Source organism: Oncorhynchus clarkii, chromosome 13, assembly GCF_045791955.1.
Source record: "Oncorhynchus clarkii lewisi isolate Uvic-CL-2024 chromosome 13, UVic_Ocla_1.0, whole genome shotgun sequence".
Lineage (NCBI taxonomy): Eukaryota > Metazoa > Chordata > Actinopteri > Salmoniformes > Salmonidae > Oncorhynchus > Oncorhynchus clarkii.
This window is the reverse complement of record NC_092159.1, coordinates 31,480,238-31,506,551: the sequence shown is the minus strand read 5'-3', so window position 1 is coordinate 31,506,551 and position 26,314 is coordinate 31,480,238. Positions and strand designations below refer to the sequence as shown.

General features: G+C 44.3%; 1 protein-coding gene across 4 annotated transcripts in view; it reads right to left on the bottom strand.

The window, feature by feature from the left end:
• LOC139364521 (phosphofurin acidic cluster sorting protein 2) overlaps positions 1-26,314 on the bottom strand; it is a 103,585-nt gene that overhangs the window by 30,255 nt on the left and 47,016 nt on the right. For all 4 annotated transcript variants that reach the window (XM_071101313.1, XM_071101311.1, XM_071101310.1 and 1 more), the window contains exons 3-10: positions 13,351-13,440; positions 12,906-13,031; positions 10,347-10,509; positions 8,755-8,846; positions 8,315-8,398; positions 6,222-6,281; positions 1,867-2,018; positions 1,298-1,391 (exon numbers count right to left, since the gene is read on the bottom strand). In XM_071101313.1, coding sequence (XP_070957414.1) covers positions 1,298-1,391; positions 1,867-2,018; positions 6,222-6,281; positions 8,315-8,398; positions 8,755-8,846; positions 10,347-10,509; positions 12,906-13,031; positions 13,351-13,440 — 861 coding nt within the window. The remainder of the gene's footprint in view (positions 1-1,297; positions 1,392-1,866; positions 2,019-6,221; positions 6,282-8,314; positions 8,399-8,754; positions 8,847-10,346; positions 10,510-12,905; positions 13,032-13,350; positions 13,441-26,314) is intronic.

Genomic DNA, 26,314 nt, shown 5'->3' with positions numbered 1-26,314 from the left:
CTCAGTACAAATAATTTCTGCAGGCCTTAGGACACCGTGCACGCAGAATCGATCGGGCCTTACTCAATATCCGACCCTCACACTAAGAAATCACCCACACAGTTAAAGTGTCTGGTGCAGCAGTACACGGTACTACCATACATACAATTCAGAGAATATCCAAGAATGGCCATCTAAAATTCCTGGCATATGGATGCCACACATAATTGGCTATTTAAAGGGTATAGCTACAAATGTATTAAATCTTAAACGCCTGGCATACGCATGCCAAAAATAATTAACTATTTATAGGGAGAGTTCACCCAAGCTACAAATGTACCTAATCTAAAACGCCTGGTATATATATACAGATGCCACTAATCATAACTATTTAAAGGGATAGTTCATCCTTTGAAATGCCTGGGGCTTCATTTATCAATCATGTGTAGCCACAAATCTGTGTGTAAACGATGCGTGCGATCATTTCCACACAAAATGTGAGATTTATCACAATGAACGTTTGCTTGAGAGTGTGTATATGTGTGTACAGCCATGACCATGCGTATGCACGTACAGCCATGACCATGCGTATGCACAGTGATAAGTGGTGGAATAAGGGAACTGCTTGTCAAGCTTAGAATTGGAAAAATACACTGAGTGTACAAAACATTTAAAAAAGCATGCCATTCTGGTGCACATTAAAGTGCTATCCACCCTCGTGTTTTTGGTACGTCGTTGTATATTACATACTGGCATTAAAGGGATGATTTTGCCCATATATGGTTAATTAGGGGTGTTTCGAAATGCAAATAGCCAAGGTTGTGCACAAGCACTGAGGCTCAGAACATTTGGTATTTATCAACAGTTATCGCCTATCGGTGTGTGTATGACGCTCGTAGAATTGTTTGATAAAATACTTTTATTTTTCTTAATTGTTTCTATGCAATGTTGATAAATGATTCCCCTGGCATATATACGGATGTCACAAATCACTACTATTTAAAGGGATAGTTCATCCAAGCTACAAATGTTCCTCATCTTATTGATAGCTAAATAAAGAGGAAACCTGGAGATGTAAATAATAATGGATCTGGATAGTCAGCAACCTACCCATGTTTGCATAGCTTTAGAGCATTTGAGCATTGTTGGGTCCAAAAAAACTATGGGAGCGGTAGGACCTATGTTAGCATTAGCATGCTAATCCAAATTATATTAAAAAGCTAGTTCAGCAGAGACAAAAAAACAAAACAAAAACTGTGTGTGTGTGTGTGTGTGTGGCAGGGCTTGTTGTGGCCTTATGCTGTGTGTGTGTACTTACGATGCTGGCCAGGTCCCTGGGCTGGCTCTTCTGACTGTGTAGACTCCCAATCTCAGTCTGGGAGCTCGAATGGGACATTCCCTCAAAGAAGGGCCTGGGTGACAAACCACATAAAAAAACATATTTGAAACTTTCACAAAAAATACATACTTGAGAGACAATAACTGTGCTGAGGTGGGTGGGTAGTAGTGACACTAACTTGTGGACCCATTTAGGTAATGTTTTCATATTAGTCATTCAGCTGCAATTGTTTCTAACGTTTCTCCCCTGCAGCGACTTTCTTTTCTCTCTCGTTGATTTCATGTACAAGAACAATGCACAAATAAACTCCCCTTAACACTGAGGGAAATATGCGTGGTCTTCACTTTGACTAGAGTGTTAGCATATGGGACCCTCTGAGTTTAGCTGTACTCACAATATTTGTGCGGTAATATTTGAGTGTAGGTGTACTGGCGACATGATATGGGGCCCTATTTGAGTTTGGGTTTAGCTGTCTGTATTTGGGACATTTTGTGTGGACTTACTTCAGTTAAGGTATACAATACTGCTAACATTTTGCAGAACCTTACTTGAGTTTGGGTTTGGGCGTGCTGAGGACACTCTCGTTGTCCTCCATCTCAGGGCCGCTGTCACTCTGGTTGTAAACCTCCAGACTATCATAGAGCAGGTCCAGATCCTCCTCCACCTCCTGGGTCTGGTCCACTGGGTCCGAGTCCAGAACCTAGCAACAACAAATGGACAGTGAAATAACCAGTCAGTTAATCTATCAGTCAATCAAGCAACCAATCAAATCACTTCCAAAGAGCAAGTAATAGCACACTGGCAAGGAATAACTCCTCTGGCTGATGGAGTTGAAAGTTCAGAGTAGAATTGGTAACTCAGAAAATAGTTGTATACATACACCACCAGCTTATTAAATACACCACCCTGCTCACGAAAATGGTTCGCTCCTACAGACAGTGAGTCACGTGACCATGGCTTGCTATATAAAGCAGGCAGACAGGCATCCAGTTACTGTTTAATTGAACGTTAGAACGGGCAAAACAAGTGATCTAAGCGACTTTGAGCGTGGTATGATCTTCGGTGCCAGGCGTGCCGGTTCCAGTAACTCAGAAACGGCCCGGCCTCCTTGGCTTTTCAAGCATGACAGTGTCTAGGGTTTACCGAAAATGAGACAAACAAATAGCATCCAGTCAGCGGCAGTCCTGTGGGCGAAAACAGCTCGTTGATGAGAGAGGTTGAAGGAGAATGGCAAGAATCATGCAAGCTAAGAGGCGGGCCACAAACATGCAAATAACGGCGCAGTACAACAGTGGGGTGCAGAAAGGCATCTCGGAACGCACAACTTATCGGTCCTTGTCACTGATGGGCTTTTGCAGCAGACGACCAAACTGGGTTCTATCAGCTAAACACAAGAAGAAGCGGCTCCGAATGGGCACACGATCGCCAACACTGGACAATTGAGGAGCGGAAAAACATCACCTGATCTGATGAATCCCAGTTCCTGTTGCGTCCTGCTGATGGCAGTCAGGATTTGGCGTAGGCAGCATGAGTCCGTGAACCCATCCTGCCTAGTGTCAACGGTACAGGCTGGTGGCAGTGGCGTAATGGAGTGGGGAATGTTTTCCTAGCACACGTTAGGTCCCTTGAAACCAATTGAGCAACGTTTAACCTCTATACCTTGTAGAATCCATGCCACAAAGAATTCAGGATATTCTGGAGAAGCGGGGGTCCGACCCAGTACTAGATAATAAACTGGCCACTGAGTTTATATATCTGGAGCCATACTGCTATTGTAACAACATGATGAATACATTTTCTCTACAATAGAAATGTGTTTTCTTTGGAAACATGACAGGTCTCAAAGGAGGAAATTGGGATTTTTCCATATTTCCCTTTGGAGTTGACAAACAGCTGCTGTTATTTGGAAAACTGTAGTTAGACTTATGAAGCTATGCATACAAACACAGATAATGTTCTTTCAACTAGGAGAGTATTTATATTATTTGTCAATTAGTTCTGAAATGACTTGGAGCACATAACAAAATTGATTTATTTTAGAGGCACAAAGGATTTTAATTAATTTCCACAGGCCATACATTACCCGACTTGGTTGTCTCTGGGCCTTTTATGAATCATTAACGACCGAGATGAGACCAATTAAAAATATTGAAACATCAATTAAAAACTCACCGCTAAGCGATAATAAATCAGCGTTCTGCTGTATATCTTGACATTTTTTGTTGTTACAGGAAAATATTTTATTTCCCCTCTTATTCTCACTAGTTGAATATCTACATTTATTTTGACTCAAATAGTTTGTGATTGGCTTTTACAAACTATCCCAATGTCTGGATTGGTGCGGTAATAAACTAGTGCTGCAAATCAAGGGTTCCCACACCTCTGCTACTCTCATCAATTCCAAGTGAAGTGACACTCAATGAGTCATTTATGAGTATGTAATTATGATTCAATATATTGGCAGGTGCTGAAGCACAACTTTGGGTTAGGGAAGATGAAAAATGTGAACCACCGGCTGTAATGGACAATACTTTTCCAACCGTTTTCAATAATTTATTTCGTCCGACGACAGGATGCATGACAAAGCTGTGACCGGGGTCAACCAACTGGTCCCTAGAATGTCCTGTCAGTAAAATAAATGTGTTGATCTAATACTGCACATAATGAACCCAGCCAGCCCTGTACACATTGAACCATGGTGTGTCCCCCAAATGGCACTCTATTCCCTACATGGTGAGAAATGGTAGTAGTGCACTATATATGGAATAAGGTGCAATTTATGACAGTTTTCTTTCCTATTTAGGTCACTGCCTGTTTGAAGGAGATGTAATATTGTTAAGGACTAAAGGACAGAGGCGCTCTCAGGACGAGACTGGTAGACAGCGAGTGAGGTTAGGTTAGAGACTACAGTGGTATTTGGTATTTTATTAGGATACCCATTAGCTGTTGCAAAAGTAGCAGCTACTCTTCCTGGAGTCCACACAAAACATGAAACATAATACAGAATGACATAATACAGAATATCAATAGACAAGAACAGCTCAAGGACAGACCTACATACATTAAAAAAAGGCACACATAGCCTACATATCAATGCATACACACAAACTATCTAGGTCAAAAAATAAATGGGAGAGGCGTTTATTTGAGCAATATGAGATGGAAGGAAGTTCCATGCAATAAGGGCTCTATATAATACTGTACACTTTCTTGAATTTGTTCTGGATTTGGGGACTGTAAAAAGACCCCTGGTGGCATGTCTGGTGGGGTAAGTGTGTGTGTCAGAGCTGTGTGTAAGTTGACTATGCAAACAATTTGGGATTTTCAAAACATGAATGTTTCGTATAAAAAGAAGAAGTGATGCAGTCAGTCTCTCCTCAACTCTTAGCCAAGAGAGACTGGTATGCATAGTATTTATATCTGATTACAATTAAGAGCCAAATGTGCTGCTCTGTTCTGGGCCAGTTGCAGCTTAACTAGGTCTTTCCTTGCAGCCCTGAACCACACGACTGGACAATAATCAAGATTAGACAAAACTAGCGCCTGCAGAACTTATTTTTGGAGTGTGGTGTCAAAAAAGCAGAGCATCTCTTTATTACGGCTAGACCTCTCCCCATCTTTACAACCATTGTAAACTGTCATGGTAAAAACATATAGATTCAATCTAAGGTAACGCCAAGTAACTTAGTCTCAACTTGTTCAACAGCCACACCATTCATTACCAGTTTATTACTGGCCACCCATTCCAAAACAGACTGCAACTCTTTGTTAAGGGTTTCAGTGACTTCATTAGCTGTGGTTGCTGATGCGTATATGGTTGAATCATCAGCATACATGGACACACATGCTTTGTTTAATGCCAGTGGCAGGTCATTGGTAAAATAGAAAAGAGTAGAGGGCCTAGAGAGCTGCCCTGCGGTACACCACACTTTACATGTTTGACATTAGAGAAGCTTCCATTAAAGAAAACCCTATGAGTTCTATTAGATCGAGAGCTCTGAATCCACATTATGGCAGAGGTTGAAAAGCCATAACACATACGTTTTTTCAACAACAGGTTATGGACAATAATATCAAAGGCTGCACTGAAATCTAACAATACAGCTCCCACAATCTTCTTATTATCAATTTATTTTCAACCAATCATCAGTCATTTGTGTCAGTGCAGTACATGTTGAGTGACCTTCTTTATAAGCAAACTGAAAGTATTTTGTTAATTTGTTTAGAGAAATAGCATTGTATTTGGTCAAACACAATTTTTTCCAACAGTTTGCTAAGAGCTGGCAGCAAGCTTATAGGTCTGCTGTTAGAACCAGTAAAGACAGCTTTACCCCTCTTGGGTAGCGGAATTGCTTTGGCTTCCCTGCAGGCCTGAGGATAAAGACTTTCCTCTAGGCTCAGATAAAAAATATGATAGATAGGAGTGGCTATAGAGTCAGCTACCATCCTCAGTAGCCTTCCATCTAAGTTGTCAATGCCAGGAGCTTTGTCATTATTGATCAGTGGGCCTAGCTAACGCACCTAAATCAATTAAATGGATCTGTAAACAGAAAGGGTCAAAGTCAATAACCTCCATATATTTGGGACGTCATTAACAGATCTAATGGTATATACTTTTTGAAAAAAGAGGCTACCTAGAACCAAGGGTTTTTCAGCTGTCCCAGCACTGTAGTAGGAGAAGCCTTTTTTGTTGGTATAACTTTTTCACAAAATGATTCTTTGAGGGTTCTTCGTTGGGTGAAAGTTCTACCTGAAAACAAGAAATGGTTCTCCAACAGGGACAATCGAAGAACACTTTATGAACCTTGTAGTATTCTACAAGCACTTAGAAGCAGTGGCAGATTAATCCACTGCAGCTTGTTATTCCTATAAAACAGAACAGTTGAAACATGCAATTACTAACCTCATCCGTCACTTTGAATCTCTTCAACAGGGCCACAAACTTCTGTTTGAAATTGGGTTGCTGTAAAGGAGGTTGAGAGAGAGGGAGAAATAGAGTGAGGGAGAGAAAGAAAGAAAGAGTTTGATGTCAACAAGACTACACAAAGAACTACATTTTTTATTCGGATCCCCATTAGCTGACGCCGTGACGTAAGCTAATCTTTCAGAGACGTCAGTGTAACCAACAAAGCTGTTGAGAGCGCAATAAATCACAGTGAAGTTAACACAATATACCTTGTGTCTAGTCTTCACGGCCAAATGTTATTACGCTCCGGTGTGGAGTACCCCTTAGGTAAAGATCTAGGATAAGCTTCCATTCCTCCAATCCTAACAATATTCATTCATTGGGAAAATGCAAAACAGACCCAAAATCAATGTCTAGGGACAATTTCACCCTACTCCTATTAATATTCTTATCTGAAGAGTGACAGCATCTCAAGTGTACTTGGCTACACCATTAAAAGTCAGTTCATGTTCACATGGCTTAGTGGCTTCGACCTCAGTGACCTTAAGTGACCGTGGTGTGTTGCATGATTCACCAAATGCACATTAGGTCATTGGAGAGAGCCAGACATGTCATTATTAACAACACCAAGGATTATCGCTTGAAGCAAATACCCGGGCCCAGGGAAAAGGATTTGATAGTGTGCGTTATTTGTGATTTATGTTTGTGTGTGTGTGTTACCAGCTCCCATGTGCGGGTCTCAGTTTGTGCGTGTTGGTGCCTGCTTAATTTGTATCCTTAGTTGGTGTTTTAGTCTGCGTCATCTACACAGGGTTCTGGTCTAAAAGTGGATGTTGAACTCATTCCAGGACAACTCTCCTGTCACTACTGCTTAGCAAAGGATTTAGGATTTAGCAGACTGGAGACATCTTCTGTGCCATCCCAGAAAAGAACAAGACTAAGGAGCAGACCTAACACAGACACACCTTAAAGAGATTACAGTCGGCTCTTGTTGACTGCACCCATTTGCACTGGCTTGGAACTTTCTAGACAGCACACACACTAAACCTGAGCACGCAGTTATCAGGAGCAAGGAATTGGGACCGAAAAACTTGATTGCATTAAAATGTAGTTTGTACTTACAGTGCCTTCCGAAAGTATTCATACCACTTGACTTTCCACATTTTGTTGTAGAAATTGGGATTCAAATGAAATTAATGGTACTTTTTATGATCTATACAAAATATTTGGACATATCAAAAGATACATTTTTTAAAGATGAATGAAAAATAAAACTTGAATATATATTGATTACATAAGTTTTCAACCCCCCCGGTAAACACATGTTACAATCACCTTCGGCAGTGATTACAGCTGTGAGTGTTTCTGGGTAATTCTCTAAGAGCTTTGTACACATGGATTGTACAACATTTGCATATTCATATTTTTTAAACACTTCAAGCTCTGTCAAGATGGTTGTTGATCATTGCTAGGCAGTCATTTTCAAGTCTTGCCATAGGTTTTCAAGACGATTTAAGTCAAAACCAGGCCACTCAGGAACCTTCAATGTCGTATTGGTAATTCCAGTGTATATTTGGCCTTGAGTTTTAGGTTGTCCTGTTGAAAGGTGAATTTGTCTCCCAGTGTCTGATGGAAAGCAGACTGAAGCAGGTTTTCCTCTAAGATTTTGCCTGTGCTTCGCTTTATTCCGTTTCCGTTCGTGGGCTACCCCTGCCAATAGAACTCTACTATGTTGTGCTGCGGCTCTGCCTATAACAAAATCACAGACTCAATCTTGCAAAGTTAGATTTGTTTTGGTTTGTTGCATTGAAAAGGGGCTAATATAATGTTGATTCAATCGCAGAAAAAGCTTTAATCTATATAGCACAAACTAATGGGGCGAACTCAGTGAAGTTCAAATCTCTTAAGTCTCTGCGCAGAATGGCATTTCTTCTGAGTGGCAGGCCTGGAGGAGAAGCAGGGCTCTATGCTGGGGCTATTCCCATTCTAGCACTAAAATAAACTAACAAGCTAGGTTTGATGTGTATTTGAATGAATTTATCCAACCACATTGTAAAGTTGTTGATATAGGGAGGCTCCCCCATCCTTACCCTTGTCATGGATGTTGTACGAATCATTTTCCTCCGGTTTTTCTTTGGCTTCCTTTGCACATCCTCATCCTCATCGTACAGGTCCTACAAAAGAGAGAGTTTTGTGTCACAGAGAGCAGTGTTTTACAACCCATGGGAATGTACCTTTTTGTTCCAGCCCAGCACTAACCCACCTGATCATCAAGATGAGTGGAATCAGGTATGTTAATGCTGGGCTAGAACAATAAAGTGCAGGTCTGTGAGTTATAGATTGAGAAACACTAAGACAATGACATTTTGGTCTATAACTACAACTAGAACCCAGGAAAAATAGTATGCAGGGATTTACTGTATTGGTATACAGTGTGTATTTTGGGTTGTGTGACTGCAAATATTCATTACAGATCATTCGAACTGGAGATCCATCCCAACGGCAAACTGTAAGATGTACTGTGTCTCACCACTGGTTGAACAGCATCGTCGCTAGCTTCCTGCCCGGAGGAGTAGCTGTCGTCGTCATCCTCTGAGTAGTTGTCCATATCCGGGGAGCGATCTGGGGTGAAAGACAGGAGCATAAGCTACATGTCAATTCTCCATTCACTCACTGTTAAACTTTGGAGAATTTAGCATGGATTTTAAGGGGCTAGTCCCATTGCTCCACTCGGAGGCTGTGAGCTAAAAAGAGGTCAAGTAAGTTCAAATGCCTCTAATGTCACTCCATACTTCCTCAAGGACGGGAAAATTGAATGAATAAGTGAGTTCAGTAAATGTTTTCAAGAGATTTCATATAGCTTGCCTGCCATCTGGCTAATATTTCATCCTTGACAGATGATTTCATTTTGGGGCGCAGGCTGTCAGTTTCAGAGGGAATTCCTTTACATTAGTGCATCTGACATCTGTATCGTTTACTGGGCATTCATTTTGGCTCTGGGAGCACGAGGATCCTAAGGGAACATCAGGTGCCAGGCTGTAAATGCCTTAAGAATCACTGAGATTAATATCCTCCACTTTCCCTTAGTAACATTAGTCCTAATGTACTTAAGCTGTCATGGTTAGGGCTATAGGCCCCGGTAGTAACAGTGGTCTGTGGACACAGGCAATTACACAGGCTACTAGTGGGTCTGTGGACACAGGCAATTACACGGGCTACTAGTGGGTCTGTGGTGGGCTTAACGCACTTCAGTAAATAGACTTTTAAGTAGTGAATGTATAGACATCTCTAGAGTGACACAAGAATGACTGAAACATTGAGACATCGAAAGGCTACACAAAATACCTTTCTTTCAAAATCATTTATTTTTTTTAGAAAGGTTAACCTCAGCCATTCTGTGTCATGCCCTTTGTGGAAACGAGTTGTCAATATAGAAACAAATGTCTATTAAAACGTGCAATTGCCTGGGCCTCCTGAGTGGCGCAGCGGTCTAAGGCACTGCATCGCAGTGCTAGAGGCGTCACTACAAACCTGGGTTCGACCCAGCGTCATCCGGGTTAGGGGAGGGTTTGGCAGGGGGGGCTGTACTTGGCTCATTTATGCTCTAGCGACTCCTTATGGCGGGCCGGGCGCCTGAATGATGTTTCCGCCGACAAATTGGTGTGGCTGGCTTTCTGGTTAAGCAGGCGGGTGTTAAGAAGCGCAGTTTGGCGTGTCATGTTTCAGAGGACGCATGACTCCATCTTTGCCTCCCGAGCCCATTGAGGAGTTGCAGAGATGAGACAAGATTGAAATTGGGGAGAAAAGTGGGGTGGGGGGGGGGATAAATGCAGAGGAAATGGTTTCACTCACGCGACTGTCAGGCTAAGTGCAATGTAAATATGCACTTTTTATGCAATTAAAAGCCCTGCGATAGTCCAGGGGGTGTACTTGTACATCAAGCTTACTCATGCTACAAAAACAAGAGATAGCCAGAACGGCCCTTAGGGCAGGAGACTCGGACAAGGATACTTTATGCAATCAAATAACATTATGGCAAAAACAACTGTTTTCGGGATGAATAGCTTTCGTCAGCATGCGAGCCAAACACTTGATGACAGGCACTGGTTTCAAGGTCCCCACCTAAGGCTTTGGCCTTGGTCCCTGGCTGCCCGCTGCCGTCCTCATGGTCAATGGGCTGACTGGACAGGGAATACACGCTGAGCTCGGCCGCACGCACCGGCACCTCCTTCACGTTGCTATGGAGACCCAGGATCTGGGCTCCATCTGTCGGATGCTGCATCACCTAAACCCAAGTCAGGACAGAGAAGTGTGTGAGCGACATACAAGTGTTGTTGTGTTCATTGAAACAGAACAATGAGTACCTGAGTAAAATACATGAGCTAATGCACACACACACACACACACACACACACACACACACACACACACAAATAATCACAAGCCCATGCAGGCACACACACACACATTCATAAATTTGCAAACACACACGCACACACACCTTCAACTGATGCACACAGTTTTTCTTAGAAACGGGGAAGCTTCATTTCCCTCCCCATGTTTTCTTCTCCATGTCTCACCAAATCGGATTTGTGCCTCTCACCTTGACAGAAACCCCATCACAGCGACGCCTCTACTCCCACCACCCTGCACTTCTCATCGTTCGCTCTAAGCTCTAGGCTGTGTACCAAATCGCATACGGTGCCATTTGAGAGGCAGCCCTGGAGTTTCATTAACCATCAATCACTGGGGCAGGTTGCATCGAAAATGAAAGCCCCAAATGTTCTCCAATCACTGCTGTCATTCAAACCCAAGGCAGAGCCTGATGGCACTTTGTTCACACAGTCACATCTCTACGGAGTATGACATGTTCTCTGTCATTCTCCCCGACATGCTGTATTATTCAGCCGTTTGCGGAGGCGAAATTGTGAAACTAATTGCGGATGGAGACCTGAGGAAATGTAGCTATCGTAGTCCTGTAATGTGATTGAAGGAATGGGGAAGCATGCCTACATCCGGGGGCATGGTTTAATGTTGGCTGGTGGCTGTTTGGAATAGTTCATGGATGTGCATATATATATATATATATATATACACACACATTGGCTTGTGTTCAGTCAATTTCAAATAGTTGGTTTCTGTTTATCGCTTCTGTTCACTTTATGCATTCGGTTACCGTTCCTTGTTACGGCCAGTTAATTAGTTCCTTCTTGCTTTGGCAACTTTGAACTTAGCACAGACCTTGCTAAAAATTTATTCTGAATTGGAACTGGTAGAGCAGCCTGATCTCATAGACTAGACGTAACATAATATACGTAAATCAAATTAGTATGATGTTGGTATGGTTACATAAGACAGAAGGTTACTTAACGCAACTAACTACTTACTACTTTTAAGCTACTATGCAACTACTTAGCATGTTAGCTAACCCTTCCCCTAACCCTTTAACTTAACTCCTAACCAACCTCCTAACCTAACCTTAACCCTAATCCCTAGCCTAGCTATGATTTACATTAGCATTAGCCACCTAGCCAATGTTAACCACAACAAATTGGAATTCGTAACATACATGTATTGAAAATTCGAAACATACTATACGAATTGCAATTAGTAACATGTAAAAAAATGGCAATGTGTAACATATCATGTGAAATGGATGATGGACATCCACAAAGTAAAACATATCACACGAAACATATACTAAATGGAGTGTTTTGGATTTACAAACAGAATAATATGAAATGCTCAGAGACCAGGATAAGTGGAGTTAATATGAAATGCTCTGAGACCAGATTTAGGTGGAGTTGTCTATGCCTCCTGCAAACCAATAAAGGTCGGCTATGTGTTGAGGTATGAGTGTGTATTGGGGTATGTGTTGAGGTATGGGCCCTGCCAGAGTGCGAATTACACCTGTTTTGAGTGCACGCGCCTAACAATAAAGACATAATTTAAACTGTAAAATGAATGACCTTTTAATGTGGCATTAACACAACCAGTCATGATATTTTCATTCGATTGTCAAACAAATCTCTTCAAAAAGTAGGCATGTTCGTCCACTCCAAAATAATTCCAGCATCCAAACGACATACTCGCGCCATTTTATGAATGGAAATAGATATCTGTTACAAAACACCAAAAAAGTGTGCCTAATGAGATTCTGCGATTGCTGACAAATTGAGCTTTTTTGTAACCTGAAAAGTCGGGACACCTTAAATGCATTGGAACGAAATTGAGCAAATTGAGCTTTTTTGTAGCCTGAAAAGTTGGGACACCTTAAATGCATTGGAATGAAGGCTATTTTTTTATCAAGGACGTATGGCAAACAAATGGAACATTTTTGGAAGTACAAAAGGAAAATCTATGCGAAAAGGAGCTCATCTGAAGCCGAAATTCAGCACTACTGGATGGACAGCGCCGCCACATGGGAATACATGGTTTAAACCATGACAAAGAGGTGGGGGTGTTTGTTTCATAGGAAGATTTTATTTTCATATTTACCACTGTAAAGCATATTTAGCACTGCATTTTAAATTAATAGGAGAATGGTTAAATTAGCATTTTTTTAGAGACGCATAAAAGTTTGACTTTCGTTGCATTTAGGGGAGCTAACGTCTCATTCAGGGGGGCTGATGCCGTTATGATTTAAAAAAATTGTCACAAATATTAAGCTGTTGTCCTTACCTCTGCCATATTGATGACGCCCACAGCTAAGGTCTTATACCCCAGGATGGTGCGGTTTTTATATCGCTTCCTCCTCTGCAGCATGATCTGCAATCGGTTGGCGTCCCTTTTGAGGAAGTGGGGATACTAGGGGGGACAGAAAAGGGCATTACAGGAGGTTACATCACACCTTACATCATGTCTGTAACCATGACAACTTTTTTCTTCAGACAGTCATTTCTTTGATGCCTTCAGACCCGCCACCTCAGATGGGCTTTGAATGCCAAAATGAGGTGTGGGAAATACACTAGAACTAAAAAGGGGCTATGATGTTTACATAGGCACTACCATTACTTTAGCAAAAAGCGCTGTACATCAACCGTTGGCTATTGAAAACATGTATTTCAGTCACGTGACGGATCACTCTTTGATACTATGATATAATAGTTTTGAAAGCTGTGTTAACCTGGAGTGAGAAGGTCAGCTCAAGGTCAGTCTCCATCAGTCCATCTGGAGGAAGGACATACTCGTTGGACCTCAAGATGCGCTTGGAGCCCTGTGGAGGAAAATGTAAAGAGAGGCACAGAGAGAGTTAGGGATGTAACGGTGACTGAAACAAAGACATTTGGTGGTAAAACTTTGACTTTGCAATGCTCCTTCCCCTGAGAAACGTGTATAGAAACTCAATTCTAAAACTCACACATCCCTGTGTCAAAGAAGGAGCGTTTGCCAATGATGCCTAGGGCTTAGGGGTTGTTTCTGGACAGGGTCTTGGAGTTGCATGTTACCTCAGTAACCTACTGATCCAGCCAATTTAAAAGGAAGACTCAGCAATATAATGTAGATACAGAAAGCAAACAGCATAATGGATCAATTTCCGCAACAACTTAGAGCACTGAAGCACAAGGCATTTCTTTGGTGCCCTCGCTGTCACGCTGTGAACAGTGTGATGCGAACACGTGCACAGATACTGTGGGTGACTGTGAGAGAGCATCTCGCTCATTTCAATATATCTGGTGCTGCTGTTGGCAACGTCATTTCTTTCCGAGCATGCTCTTTCATCTCACCCCATAACCCAATACAAGCTTGCTTTCATCGTGTATCAGTGGCCGTGTCTGAATACCCATACTTGAATCCTAAAAAATTACATTTTATGGTATGTGACATTTCGAAAATCAAGAATACTTTAAATGCCTGGATGTTATACTAATTGTGGTTTTGACAACAGCTGATCAATTAGATATGGGGATGCGCTACCAAAATCAATGAATATATGAAGAACGCCAAGAGTGTGCAAAAGCTGTCATCAAGGCAATGGGTGGCTATTTGAAGAATATCAAATAAAATATATTTTGATTTGTTTAACATTTTGTTTTGGTTACTACATGATTCCATATGTTTCAACATTTCATAGTTTTGATGTCTTCACTATTATTCTACAATGTAGTAAATAGTACAAATATAGAAAAACCCTTGAAAAACCCAACTCAATCATCAAGTTTACGGACGACACAACAGTGGTAGGCTTGATTACCAACAACGACGAGACGGCCTACAGGGAGGAGGTGAGGGCCCTCGGAGTGTGGTGTCAGGAAAATAACCTCACACTCAACGTCAACAAAACTAAGGAGATGATTGTGGACTTCAGGAAACAGCAGAGGGAACACCCCCCTATCCACATCGATGGAACAGTAGTGGAGAGGGTAGCAAGTTTTAAGTTCCTCGGCATACACATCACAGACAAACTGAATTGGTCCACCCACACAGACAGCATCGTGAAGAAGGCGCAGCAGCGCCTCTTCAACCTCAGGAGGCTGAAGAAATTCGGCTTGTCACCAAAAGCACTCACAAACTTCTACAGATGCACAATCGAGAGCATCCTGTCGGGCTGTATCACCGCCTGGTATGGCAACTGCTCCGCCCACAACCGTAAGGCTCTCCAGAGGGTAGTGAGGTCTGCACAACGCATCACCGGGGGCAAACTACCTGCCCTCCAGGACACCTACCCGATGTCACAGGAAGGCCATAAAGATCATCAAGGACAACAACCACCTGAGCCACTGCCTGTTCACCCCGCTATCATCCAGAAGGCGAGGTCAGTACAGGTGCATCAAAGCTGGGACCGAGAGACTGAAAAACAGCTTCTATCTCAAGGCCATCAGACTGTTAAACAGCCACCACTAACATTGAGTGGCTGCTGCCAACACACTGACGCAACTCCAGCCACTTTAATAATGGGAATTGATGTAAAATATATCACTAGCCACTTTAAACAATGCTACTTAATATAATGTTTACATACCCTACATTATTTATCTCATATGTATATGTATATACTGTACTCTATATCATCTACTGCATCTTTATGTAATACATGTATCACTAGCCACTAAACTATGCCACTTTGTTTACATACTCATCTCATATGTATATACTGTACTCGATACCATCTACTGCATCTTGCCTATGCCGCTCTGTACCATCACTCATTCATATATCTTTATGTACATATTCTTTATCCCTTTACACTTGTGTGTATAAGGTAGTAGTTTTGTAATTGTTAGCTAGATTTCTCATTGGTTATTACTGCATTGTCGGAACTAGAAGCACAAGCATTTCGCTACACTCGCATTAACATCTGCTAACCATGTGTATGTGACAAATAAAATTTGATTTGATTTGATTTGAATGACTGGTGTTCTAAAACTTTGGATATGCGACTTTACGTCTTCACTGAAGAGAAAGAAAATGAAGATGTGTAATTTCTGTTAATTTAATGAGATTGTGTTAGATTAATTTTTTTTCCCATGCATCTTTTTTAAATGTAATTTATTTAGTTAATTTTCTCTTCTCTTTATTTTTTACTGAAACCTATTTTAGTGAACACTCGTCTTTCATTTAACTTTTATTCTGTCCCAAGATGCACAGAAATACGACAACAATACATCACAAAATGACAAAAACAGGGTGTCTTTCACAAAACATTTAGCTAGTATCTTAATATTGGTCATTTCATATCGATTATACATGCAAAAATGCTACATTATGCAATGTATGTGGTTACTCATGTTAATCGCTGAAATCTTTTAGTATGCTGTACGTTTACCTCTGCAATTTTACTTTGGAAGGGCCTGTAGAATTTGTACTTACCGTTTACAGTTTTAATAGATAATGTTTTGTCGAACTGAAATACTGTTGTTACTGCATATCCTTTGATATCCTGCAATAACTGGCTATTGAGACTGTTTTTTTATGGGAATTCACTACAAAGCTTTCTTTATTGCTTGGCTTAGATATGGGGTTGCGCTACTGAAATCAATGAATATCGGGAAACAACGCGATCGCGCATGACGCAAAATATAACATTTTATGGTATGTGCATTTTCGGACTCTGACTTGGCTCGTTCTGATATTTCTTAATTTCTTTCTTTTTTACTTTTTGGATTATGTGTGTATTGTTTTTGTATTGCAAAGTATTACTGCACTGTTGAAGCTAGAAACACAAGCATTTAGCAGCACCTGCAATAACATTTGCAAGTCTGTGTACGGGACCAAGAAGCTTTGATTTCATTAAGCAGTAGATTTATATATTTTGTATATATTTTATTTATAGATATTCATTTATTCATTTTGTACCATTTTTGAGGATGTCCTTTTCATAAACCCAAAGTGGATTTCTGTTCTCATTTAAAAAAGTGTTTCTTGTTTGAAATAATGAAAAAATAAAAAAATCAGTACATCTACTGTTATACTTTCAACATTTCAACCAAGATCTCAGCGATCACTTCCTCATTGCCTGCATCTGTAATGGGTCAGCGGTCAAACGACCTCCACTCATCACTGTTAAACGCTCCCTGAAACACTTCAGCGAGCAGGCTTTTTCTTAAATAAGCATGCCCCATTCAAGAAATGTAGAACCAGGAACAGATATAGCCCTTGGTTCTTAACCAACACAAAAACATCCTATGGCATTCTGCATTAACATCGAACAGCCCCCGTGATATGCAACTTTTCAGGGAAGCCAGAAACCAATATACACAGGCAGTTAGAAAAGCCAAGGCTAGCTTTTTCAAGCAGAAATTTGCTTCCTGCAACACAAACTCAAAAGAGTTCTGGGACACTGTAAAGTCCATGGAGAATAAGAACACCTCCTCCCAGCTGCCCACTGCACTGAGGATAGAAAACACTGTCACCACCGATAAATCCACTATAATTGAATTTCAATAAGAATTTTTCTACGGCTGGCCATGCTTTTCACCTGGCTACCCCACCCCGGTCAACAGCACTGCACCCCCCACAGCAACTTACCCAAGCTTTCCCCATTTCTCCTTCTTCCAAATCCAGTCAGCTGATGTTCTGAAAGAGCTGCAAAATCTGGACCCCTACAAATCAGCTGGGCTAGACAATCTGGACCCTATCTTTCTAAAATTATCTGCCAAAATTGTTGCCACCCCTATTACTAGCCTGTTCAACCTCTCTTTCGTGTCGTCTGAGGTGTCGTCTGAGATTCCCAAAGATTTGGAAAGCAGCTCCGGTCATCCCCCCTTCAAAGGGGGGGGGGACAATCTTGACCAAAACTACTACAGACCTATATCTATCCTACCCTGACTTTCTAAGGTCTTCGAAAGCCAAGTCAACAAACAGATTACCGACCATTTCAAATCCCACCATACCTTCTCCGCTATGCAATCTGGTTTCAGAGCTGGTCATGGGTGCACCTCAGCCATGCTCAAGATCCGAAACGATATCTTAACCGCCATCGATAAGAAACAATACTGTGCAGCCGTATTCATTGACCTGGCCAAGGCTTTCGATTTTGTCAATCACCACATCCTCATCGGCAGACTCGATAGCCTTGGTTTCTCAAATGATTGCCTAGCCTGGTTCATCAACTACTTCTCTGATAGAGTTCAGTGTGTCAAATCGGAGGGCCTGTTGTCCGGGCCTCTGGCAGTCTCTATGGGGGTGCCACAGGGTTCAATTCTTGGGCCGACTCTCTTCTCTGTATACATCAATGATGTCACTCTTGCTGCTGGTGAGTCTCTCATCCACCTCTACGCAGACGACACCATTCTGTATACTTCTGGCCCTTCTTTGGACACTGTGTTAACAACCCTCCAGGCGAGCTTCAATTCCATGCAACTCTCATTCCGTGGCCTCCAATTGCTCTTAAATACAAGTAAAACTAAATGCATGCTCTTCAACCGATCGCAGCCTGCACCTGCCCACCTGTCCAACATCACTACTCTGGACGGTTCTGACTTATATGTGGACTTATGGTTAGACTGTAAACTCTCCTTCCAGACTCACATCAAACATCTCCAATCCAAAGTTAAATTTAGAATTAGCTTCCTATTTCGCAACAAAGCATCCTTCACTCATGCTGCCAAACATACCCTTGTAAAACTGACCATCTTACCGATCCTACCGATCCTCAACAAAATAGCCTCCAATACCTTACTCAATAAACTGGATGCAGTCTATCACAGTGCCATCCGTTTTGTCACCAAAGCCCCATATTCTACCCATTACTGCGACCTGTACGCTCTCGTTGGCAGGCCCTCGCTTCATACTCGTCGCAAAACCCACTGGCTCCAGGTCATCTACAAGACCCTGCTAGGTAAAGTCCCCCCTTATCCCAGCTCGCTGGTCACCATAGCAGCACCCACCTGTAGCACACGCTCCAGCAGGTATATCTCTCTGGTCCCCCAAAACGAATTCTTCCTTTGGCCGCCTCTCCTTCCAGTTCTCTGCTGCCAATGACTGGAACGAACTACAAAAATCTCTGAAATTGGTAACACTTATCTCCTTCACTAGCTTTAAGCACATGTACATGGGCTATGTACAGATTACTGCACCTGTACATAGCCCATCTATAATTGAGCCCAAACAACTACCTCTCCCCCTACTGTATTTATTTATTTTGCTCCTTTGCACCCCATTATTTATATCTCTACCTTGCACATTCTTCCACTGCAAATCTACAATTCCAGTGTTTTACTTGCTATATTGTATTTACCACCATGTCCTTTTTTTTTGCCTTTACCGCCCTTATCTCACCTCATTTGCTCATATTGTATATAGACTTATTTTTCTACTGTATGATTGACTGTATGTTTGTTTTACTCCAAGTTGGAGTAATGTCCTCTGTTGTTGTATGTTGTCGAACCGCTTTGCTTTATCTTGGCCAGGTCGCAATTGTAAATGAGAACTTGTTCTCAACTTGCCTACCTGGTTAAATAAAGGTGAAATAAATCAATAAAATAAATACTTTCAACATAAAAAGGATGCCCTCGCACATCTGAGCCATGTTATTGCAGGTGCAATACATTATCATTTGTAGCCTAGCTACAGTTGGCTAGATGAACTAATAGAGATCAAGCCTTTGATTGCTGGCTTGATCAGAAGAAGGTGGTTAGGGATATGGTTGATGAAGATGGACTCTGGTGATGATCTTGTAGAGGGCTAGCTACTCTGGGAACCAGCCCAAGTCGTGTAGCCACTGGACTTCTCCGTCACAATGTCTGACATCCACTTGCGTGATTCCTCAGCAGCTCTGGGCACCAGAAAGCTCCCCACACACAGTTCAGAGTAGTAGCTAGACAGTCGCCCTCATTACGAGTTCTCTGCATCATTCCTCTACTGCATCTCCCCATTCCTCTCAAGCTTCAGGTGACTCTTCAATTGATGCATGCTTACACCTATGGTTAACTCGACTTTACTCCAAATTAGTGATGCACCGATATTACCTTCCGATATTTCCTTGCCCCCAAAAAACTATACTGATAACTGAAATAAAAACATTTTGCAGCCCTTTAAGCATTCTAGTACAGTTAAATAGTTAACACACACATACACACACACACAGCGGTCTAAGGCACTGCATCTCAGTGCAAGAGGCGTCACTACAGTCCCTAGTTTGAATCCAGGCTGTAACACATTCAGTCGTGATTGGGAGTCCCATAGGGCGGCGTACAATTGGCCCAGCGTCGTCTGGGATTGGCCGTCATTGTAAATAAGAAGTTGATCTTAACGGACTTGCCTCGTTAAATAAAGGTTACACACACACACACACACACACGTTGACCAAAAAGTTATTTTGTTGGCTTTTACGTATGTCGCCATTACCAGTAAAACATGATCAAAACCTATTTCTTTCACTTATTTGCTGTCCTGTTTTGTTGTTAATTTGTTCAGTTGTTTCATTCTCAATCCGGATTTCATCATACAGGTCAAGCAGTGAAGTTTCAGCTCTTGTTTGTCTGTGGCCTCTCTTCCTCGGTGCACACTGTTTCCATCTTGTCCAGCTGTGTATGAACATTTCACGTAAACCCTGTTTCTTGTCTGCATCAAAGTGGCGGTCCTTGTACATGGCATCGGGCATGGTGGTGACACAGTAAAGAGAATGCCACCAAATCGCTTGTTCACAGCCTGTGTCGCCAGTTTTGTTGAGCAGGCGTTTCAATGCCATGACAGAGGGTATCACATCTGCTGCAAGCGCAGTTTAATTCGAGTCAGTTGTTCGAATGGAGCAGGCAAGTGTGTTCATGTTTCAAACATCTTCTCAAATACCATTGAAATGGCAGCAGCGGTATGACAACCAGCATATTCATGAGCATGCAATACGACTTTCCTCAGTACGAAATCCTCGACGACCCACTGTGCTGTCAGACTCAGCATGCTCATGGGGCTGATATCGCTGGTCCACATGTCAGTCGTGAAGCTAATTGCAGTGACGCCATCACTGTGTAACTGCAGTAGGGCAACATCTGAAAAATAGCGCACTTGGTAGTGTGTACTGGTGTTCGACCAGTCGGCAAAAGCCAACATCACCCACGACAGAGAACGGTGTATTGTCAGGGGCAATTCATTAAATTATCTTGCCGTTAACGTCTTTGGGATATGGGCCGTTAACTGCCTTCTACTCAGGCCCAGAAGCTAGGATGTGCATATAATTGGTAGATTTGGATAGAAAACACTCTAAAGATTCTAAAACTGTTAAAATAATGTCTGAGTATAACAGAACTTATTTGGCAGGCGAAACCCCGAGAACAAACCATCCAGGACTTTAATTGTTTCAGTTCACTGTGTTTTCAATTGGTTTTCTATGGGAATCTAGATTTCTGAAGCATCTGGTTGCAATTCCTATGGCTTCCACTAGATGTCAACAGTCTTTAGAACTTGGTTGATGTTTTTCTTTTGAGTAATGAAGAAGTAGCCCTTTCCTTTCTGTGTGTCGAGCCAAGTGGACCGTTTTGTTTGGGCCGCGCGACCTAGAGCTCGCTCCACTTTAATTTTATCCGCAATTGAACACAGTTTATTTCGTCTTAAATTTGATAGATTATTTACGTTTTAAAATACCTAAAGTTGGATTAGGAAAGTTGTTTGAAATGTTTGGACCAAGTTTACAGGTAACTTATTAGATAATTTGTAGTCATGTTGGGCGAATATAACGACGGAATTTATCGAGAAAAAAAAGGACCATTTGTGCTGTCCTTGTTACGACTTCTATAAATGGTGCGGTGAAGGAGTCAAACACAGAGAGCAGGTAATATCGTACGTGAATCTATTTATTCCAATGACAGCGGAGACATGGACATGCCAACACTATGAAACCACCCGTCCAAAATACACAGGACTAAAACTGTACGGAAAATAATGAGATAACACTTATACACCAACACCAAAATAACAGAGAACAAGCCCGCACAAATACCCAGCGGGCCTAGTGCCCTTAAATAGCCTACAAACAACATTAAGTCAAAACAGGTGTACCCAATTAAACCCAATAAACAGAAACAAACGGAAAGGGTATCGATGGCAGCTAATAGGCCGGCGACGACGACCGCCGCCCGAACAGGAAGAGGCACCATCTTCGGCGAGATTCGTGACAGTACCCCCCCTGGCTCCCGTAGCGCGCCGACCCCGGCCTCGAGGACGACCCGGAGGACGAGGCGCGGGGTGATCCGGGTGGAGGCGGTGGAAATCCCTCAAGAGGGAAGGATCTAAAAATGTCCCTCCCCAGTACCCAGCACCTCTCCTCCGGACCGTACCCCTCCCAGTCCACGAGGTACTGCAGGCCCCTCACCCGGCGTCTCGAGTCCAGAATAGCTCGTACTGTGTACGCCGGGGACCCCTCGATGTCCAGAGGGGGTGGAGGGACCTCCGGTACCTCACCGTCTTGTAGGGGACCAGCTACCACCGGCCTGAGGAGAGACACATGAAACGAGGGGTTAATGCGATAGTAAGAGGGAAGTTGCAATCTATAACACACCTCGTTTATCCTCCTCAGGACTTTAAATGGCCCCACACACTGCGGCCCCAGCTTCCGGCAGGGCAGGCGGAGGGGCAGGTTTCGGGTCGAGAGCCAGACCCTGTCCCCTGGTGCGAACACCGGGACCTCACTGCGGTGGCGGTCAGCGTTTATTTTCTACCGTTCACTGGCCTCCCTGAGAGAATCCTGGACTGCCCGCCAGGTCTCTCTAGAGCGCTGTACCCACTCCACCGCAGGAGCTTCGGTCTGACTCTGATGCCACGGAGCCAGGACCGGCTGGTAGCCCAGTACGCATTCGAATGGCGACATGTTCGTGGATGAATGACGAAGTGAGTTCTGGGCCAACTCTGCCCACGGGACGTACCTCGCCCATTCTCATGACCGGTCCTGGCAATACGACCTCAGAAACCTACCCACTTCCTGGTTTACTCTCTCCACCTGCCCATTACCTTCGGGGTGATAACCAGAGGTAAGGCTGACCGAGACTCTCCATAAACGCCTTCCAAACCCGGGACGTGAACTGGGGACCCCGATCAGATACGATGTCCTCTGGAACCCCGTAGTGCCAGAAGACGTGGGTAAATAGAGCCTCTGCAGTCTGTAGGGCCGTAGGGAGACCAGGCAATGGGAGGAGACGGCAGGACTTAGAGAACCGATCCACAACGACCAGAACGGTAGTGTTCCCCTGAGATGGGGGAAGATCAGTAATGAAATCTACCGAGAGATGGGACCATGGCCGTTGTGGAACCGAGAGGGGTTGTAACTTCCCTCTAGGCAGATGCCTTGGAGCCTTACTCTGAGCGCATACCGAACAGGAAGAGACATAGAGTTTCACATCCTTAACTAAGGTGGGCCACCAGTATTTCCCCCTAAGACCCCGCACTGTCCTATCAATCCCCGGATGACCCGAAGACGGTAGTGTGTGAGCCGCCGAATCAATTTATCACGGACACCAAGTGGCACGTACCTACGACCGGTCGGACACTGTGTAGGCGCAGGTTCAACACTCAACGCCCGCTCGATGTCCGCGTCCACCTCCCATACCACCGGGGCCACCAGCCGAGAGGCTGGAAGGATGGGAGTGGGATCGATGGACCGGTCCTCGGTGTCATAGAGACGGGACAGCGCGTCGGCCTTAGTGTTAAGGGAACCTGGTCTATAAGAGATCGTAAATCTAAAGCGTGTAAAGAACATGGCCCACCTAGCCTGACGCGGATTCAGTCTCCTCGCTGCTCGAATATACTCCAGATTGAGGTGGTCAGTCCAGATGAGGAAAGGGTGTTTAGCCCCCTCTAGCCAGTGTCTCCACACCTTCAGGGCCTTTACCATAGCTAGTAACTCCCGGTCCCCCACATCATATTTCCGCTCCGCCGGACCCAGCTTCTTAGAAAAGAAAGCGCAGGGACGGAGCTTCGGTGGCGTGCCCGAGCGCTGAGACAGCACGGCTCCAACCCCAGCCTTGGACGCATCCACCTCCACTATGAATGCTAATGAAGGGTCCGGATGCGCCAACAAAGGAGCTTCAGTGAACAGCGCCTTCAACTGGTTGAAGACTCCATCAGCCTCTGCCGACCACCGCAGACGCACCGGCCCCCCCTTCAGCAGTGAGGTAATGGGCGCCGCTACTTGGCCAAAACCCCGGATAAACCTCCAGTTGTAATTGGCAAACGCTAAAAACCGCGGCACCTCCTTTACCGTGGTCGGAGTCGGCCAATTACGCACGGCATTTACAAGGTCACACTCCATCACCACCCCCGAGCTGGAAATGCGATAACTCAGGAAGGAAATGGCTTGTTTGTCTCAGCCTTGACGTATAGGTCATGCTCCAGCAGTCGCCCAAAGACCTTGCGCACCAGGGAGACATGCGCGGCGCGTGTGGCAGAATAAATCAAGATGTCATCAATATAGACTACCACACCCTGCCCGTGCAAGTCCCTGAGTCCCTACAAAGGATTGGAAGATGGCTGGAGCATTCTTAAACCCATACGGCATGACGAGGTACTCATAGTGGCCTGATGTGGTACAAAATGCTGTTTTCCACTCGTCTCCTCCCCGAATACACACCAGATTATACGCGCAGTTTTGTGAAGAAACACGCTCCGTGGAATGATTCCACCGCCGTAGCGATGAGAGGTAGTGGATAACTAAATCCCACTGTGATCGAATTGAGACCTCGATAATCAATGCACGGACGCAGACCTCCCTCCTTTTTCCTCACAAAAAAGAAACTCGAGGAGACGGGTGACATGGAGGGCCGAATGTAACCCTGTCTCAGAGCTTCAGTGACATATGTCTCCATCGCCAATGTCTCCTCCTGTGACAGTGGGTACACGTGACTCCTGGGAAGTGCAGCGTTCTCCTGGAGGTTTATCACGCAATCCCACCGTCGATGGGGTGGTAATTTGGTCGCTTTTTTCTTACTAAAAGCGATAGCCAAATCGTCATATTCTGGGGGAATGCGCACGGTGGAAACCTGGTCTGGACTCTCCACCGTCGTGGCACCGATGGAAACTCCTATACACCTACCCGAACACTCGTCTGACCACCCCTGAAGAGCCCCCTGTTTCCAGGAAATGAGGGGATTGTGAATAGCCAGCCAGGGAACCCCCAACACCACTGGAAACCCAGGTGAATCAATAAGGTAGAAACGGATCTTCTCCCTATGATCCCCCTTGCGTTACCATGTTCAGCGGAATCGTGGCCTCCCTGACCAGCCCTGACCCTAACGGTCGGCTATCTAAGGAGTGCACGGGGACAGGTGGGTCTATCTGCACTAACGGAATACCCAACTTACGGGCGAGTCCGCGATCCATAAAACTCCCAGCTGCGCCTGAATCGACTAGCGCCTTATGCTGAAGAGAGGGAAAAAACGCAGGGAAAAAAATAAACAAAAACATGTGACCAACAGGGAGCTCTGGGTGAGTTTGGTCCCTACTGAGAAGTGCTCCGCCTGCCAGCTCGACTCCCAGAGGGACTCCTCCAGCACCGGTCCGAAGTGTGTCCTCTCCGGCCACAATAGGCGCAGGAGGAGCCTCCTCCTCCGGTCTCCCTAGATGCAGCTACTCCCAACTCCATCGGAGTTGGAGCGGGAGTGCTGAAAGGTGGAATTGACAGGACCCCTTCAAACGCCCACGGGCAGCTAGCAGGTTGTCCAGTTGAATCGACAAGTCTATCAGTTCATCAAGGGAGAGTGTTGTGTCCCGACAAGCTAGCTCCCGGCGGACGTCCTCCAGGAGACTGCAACGGTAATGGTCCATCAGGGCCCTGTCATTCCACCCAGCACCAGCAGCCAGGGTCCTGAACTCCAACGCGAAGTCCTGCGCACTCCTCGTCTCCTGTCTGAGGTGGAACAGTCGCTCACCCGACGCTTTGCCCTCTGGTGGGTGGTCGAACACAGCTCAAAAACGGCGGGTGAACTCCGGGTAGTGGTCCCGAGCCGAGTCTGGGCTGTTCTAGACAGCGTTGGCCCAGTCCAGGGCCCTACCCGTCAAACAGGAGACGAGGAGGCTCACACTCTCCTCACCCGAGGGAGCCGGACGCACGGTAGCCAGGTAGAGCTCGAGCTGGAGCAAAAATCCCTGGCACCCAGCCGCCGCTCCATTGTACTCCCTCGGGGGGGAGAGACGCAATGTGCTGGACCCAGAGGACGACGTAGGTGGAGTAGGTGGCGTCGGTAGACCACTCCTCTCCCATCGCTCCATCCTCTCCAACATCTGGTCCATCGCTGAACCGACACGATGGAGGACAGCTGTATGATGATGTACACGCTCTTCCATAGTTGGGAGAGGGGTGGTCGCTGCTCCTGCTGACTCCATAGGTGGTGCGGGCTTCTGTTACGACTTCTATAAATGGAGTCAAACGCAGAGAGCAGGTAATATCGTACGTGAATCTATTTATTCCAACGACAGCGGAGACATGGACATGCCAACGCTAGGGCGTATGAAACCACCCGTCCAAAATACACAGGACTAAAACTGTCCGGAAAATAATGAGATAACACTTAGACACCAACACCAAAATAACAGAGAACAAGCCCGCACAAATACCCAGCGGGCCTAGTGCCCTTAAATAGCCTACAAACAACACTAACTCAAAACAGGTGTACCCAATTAAACCCAATAAACAGAAACAAACGGAAAGGGAATCGATGGCAGCT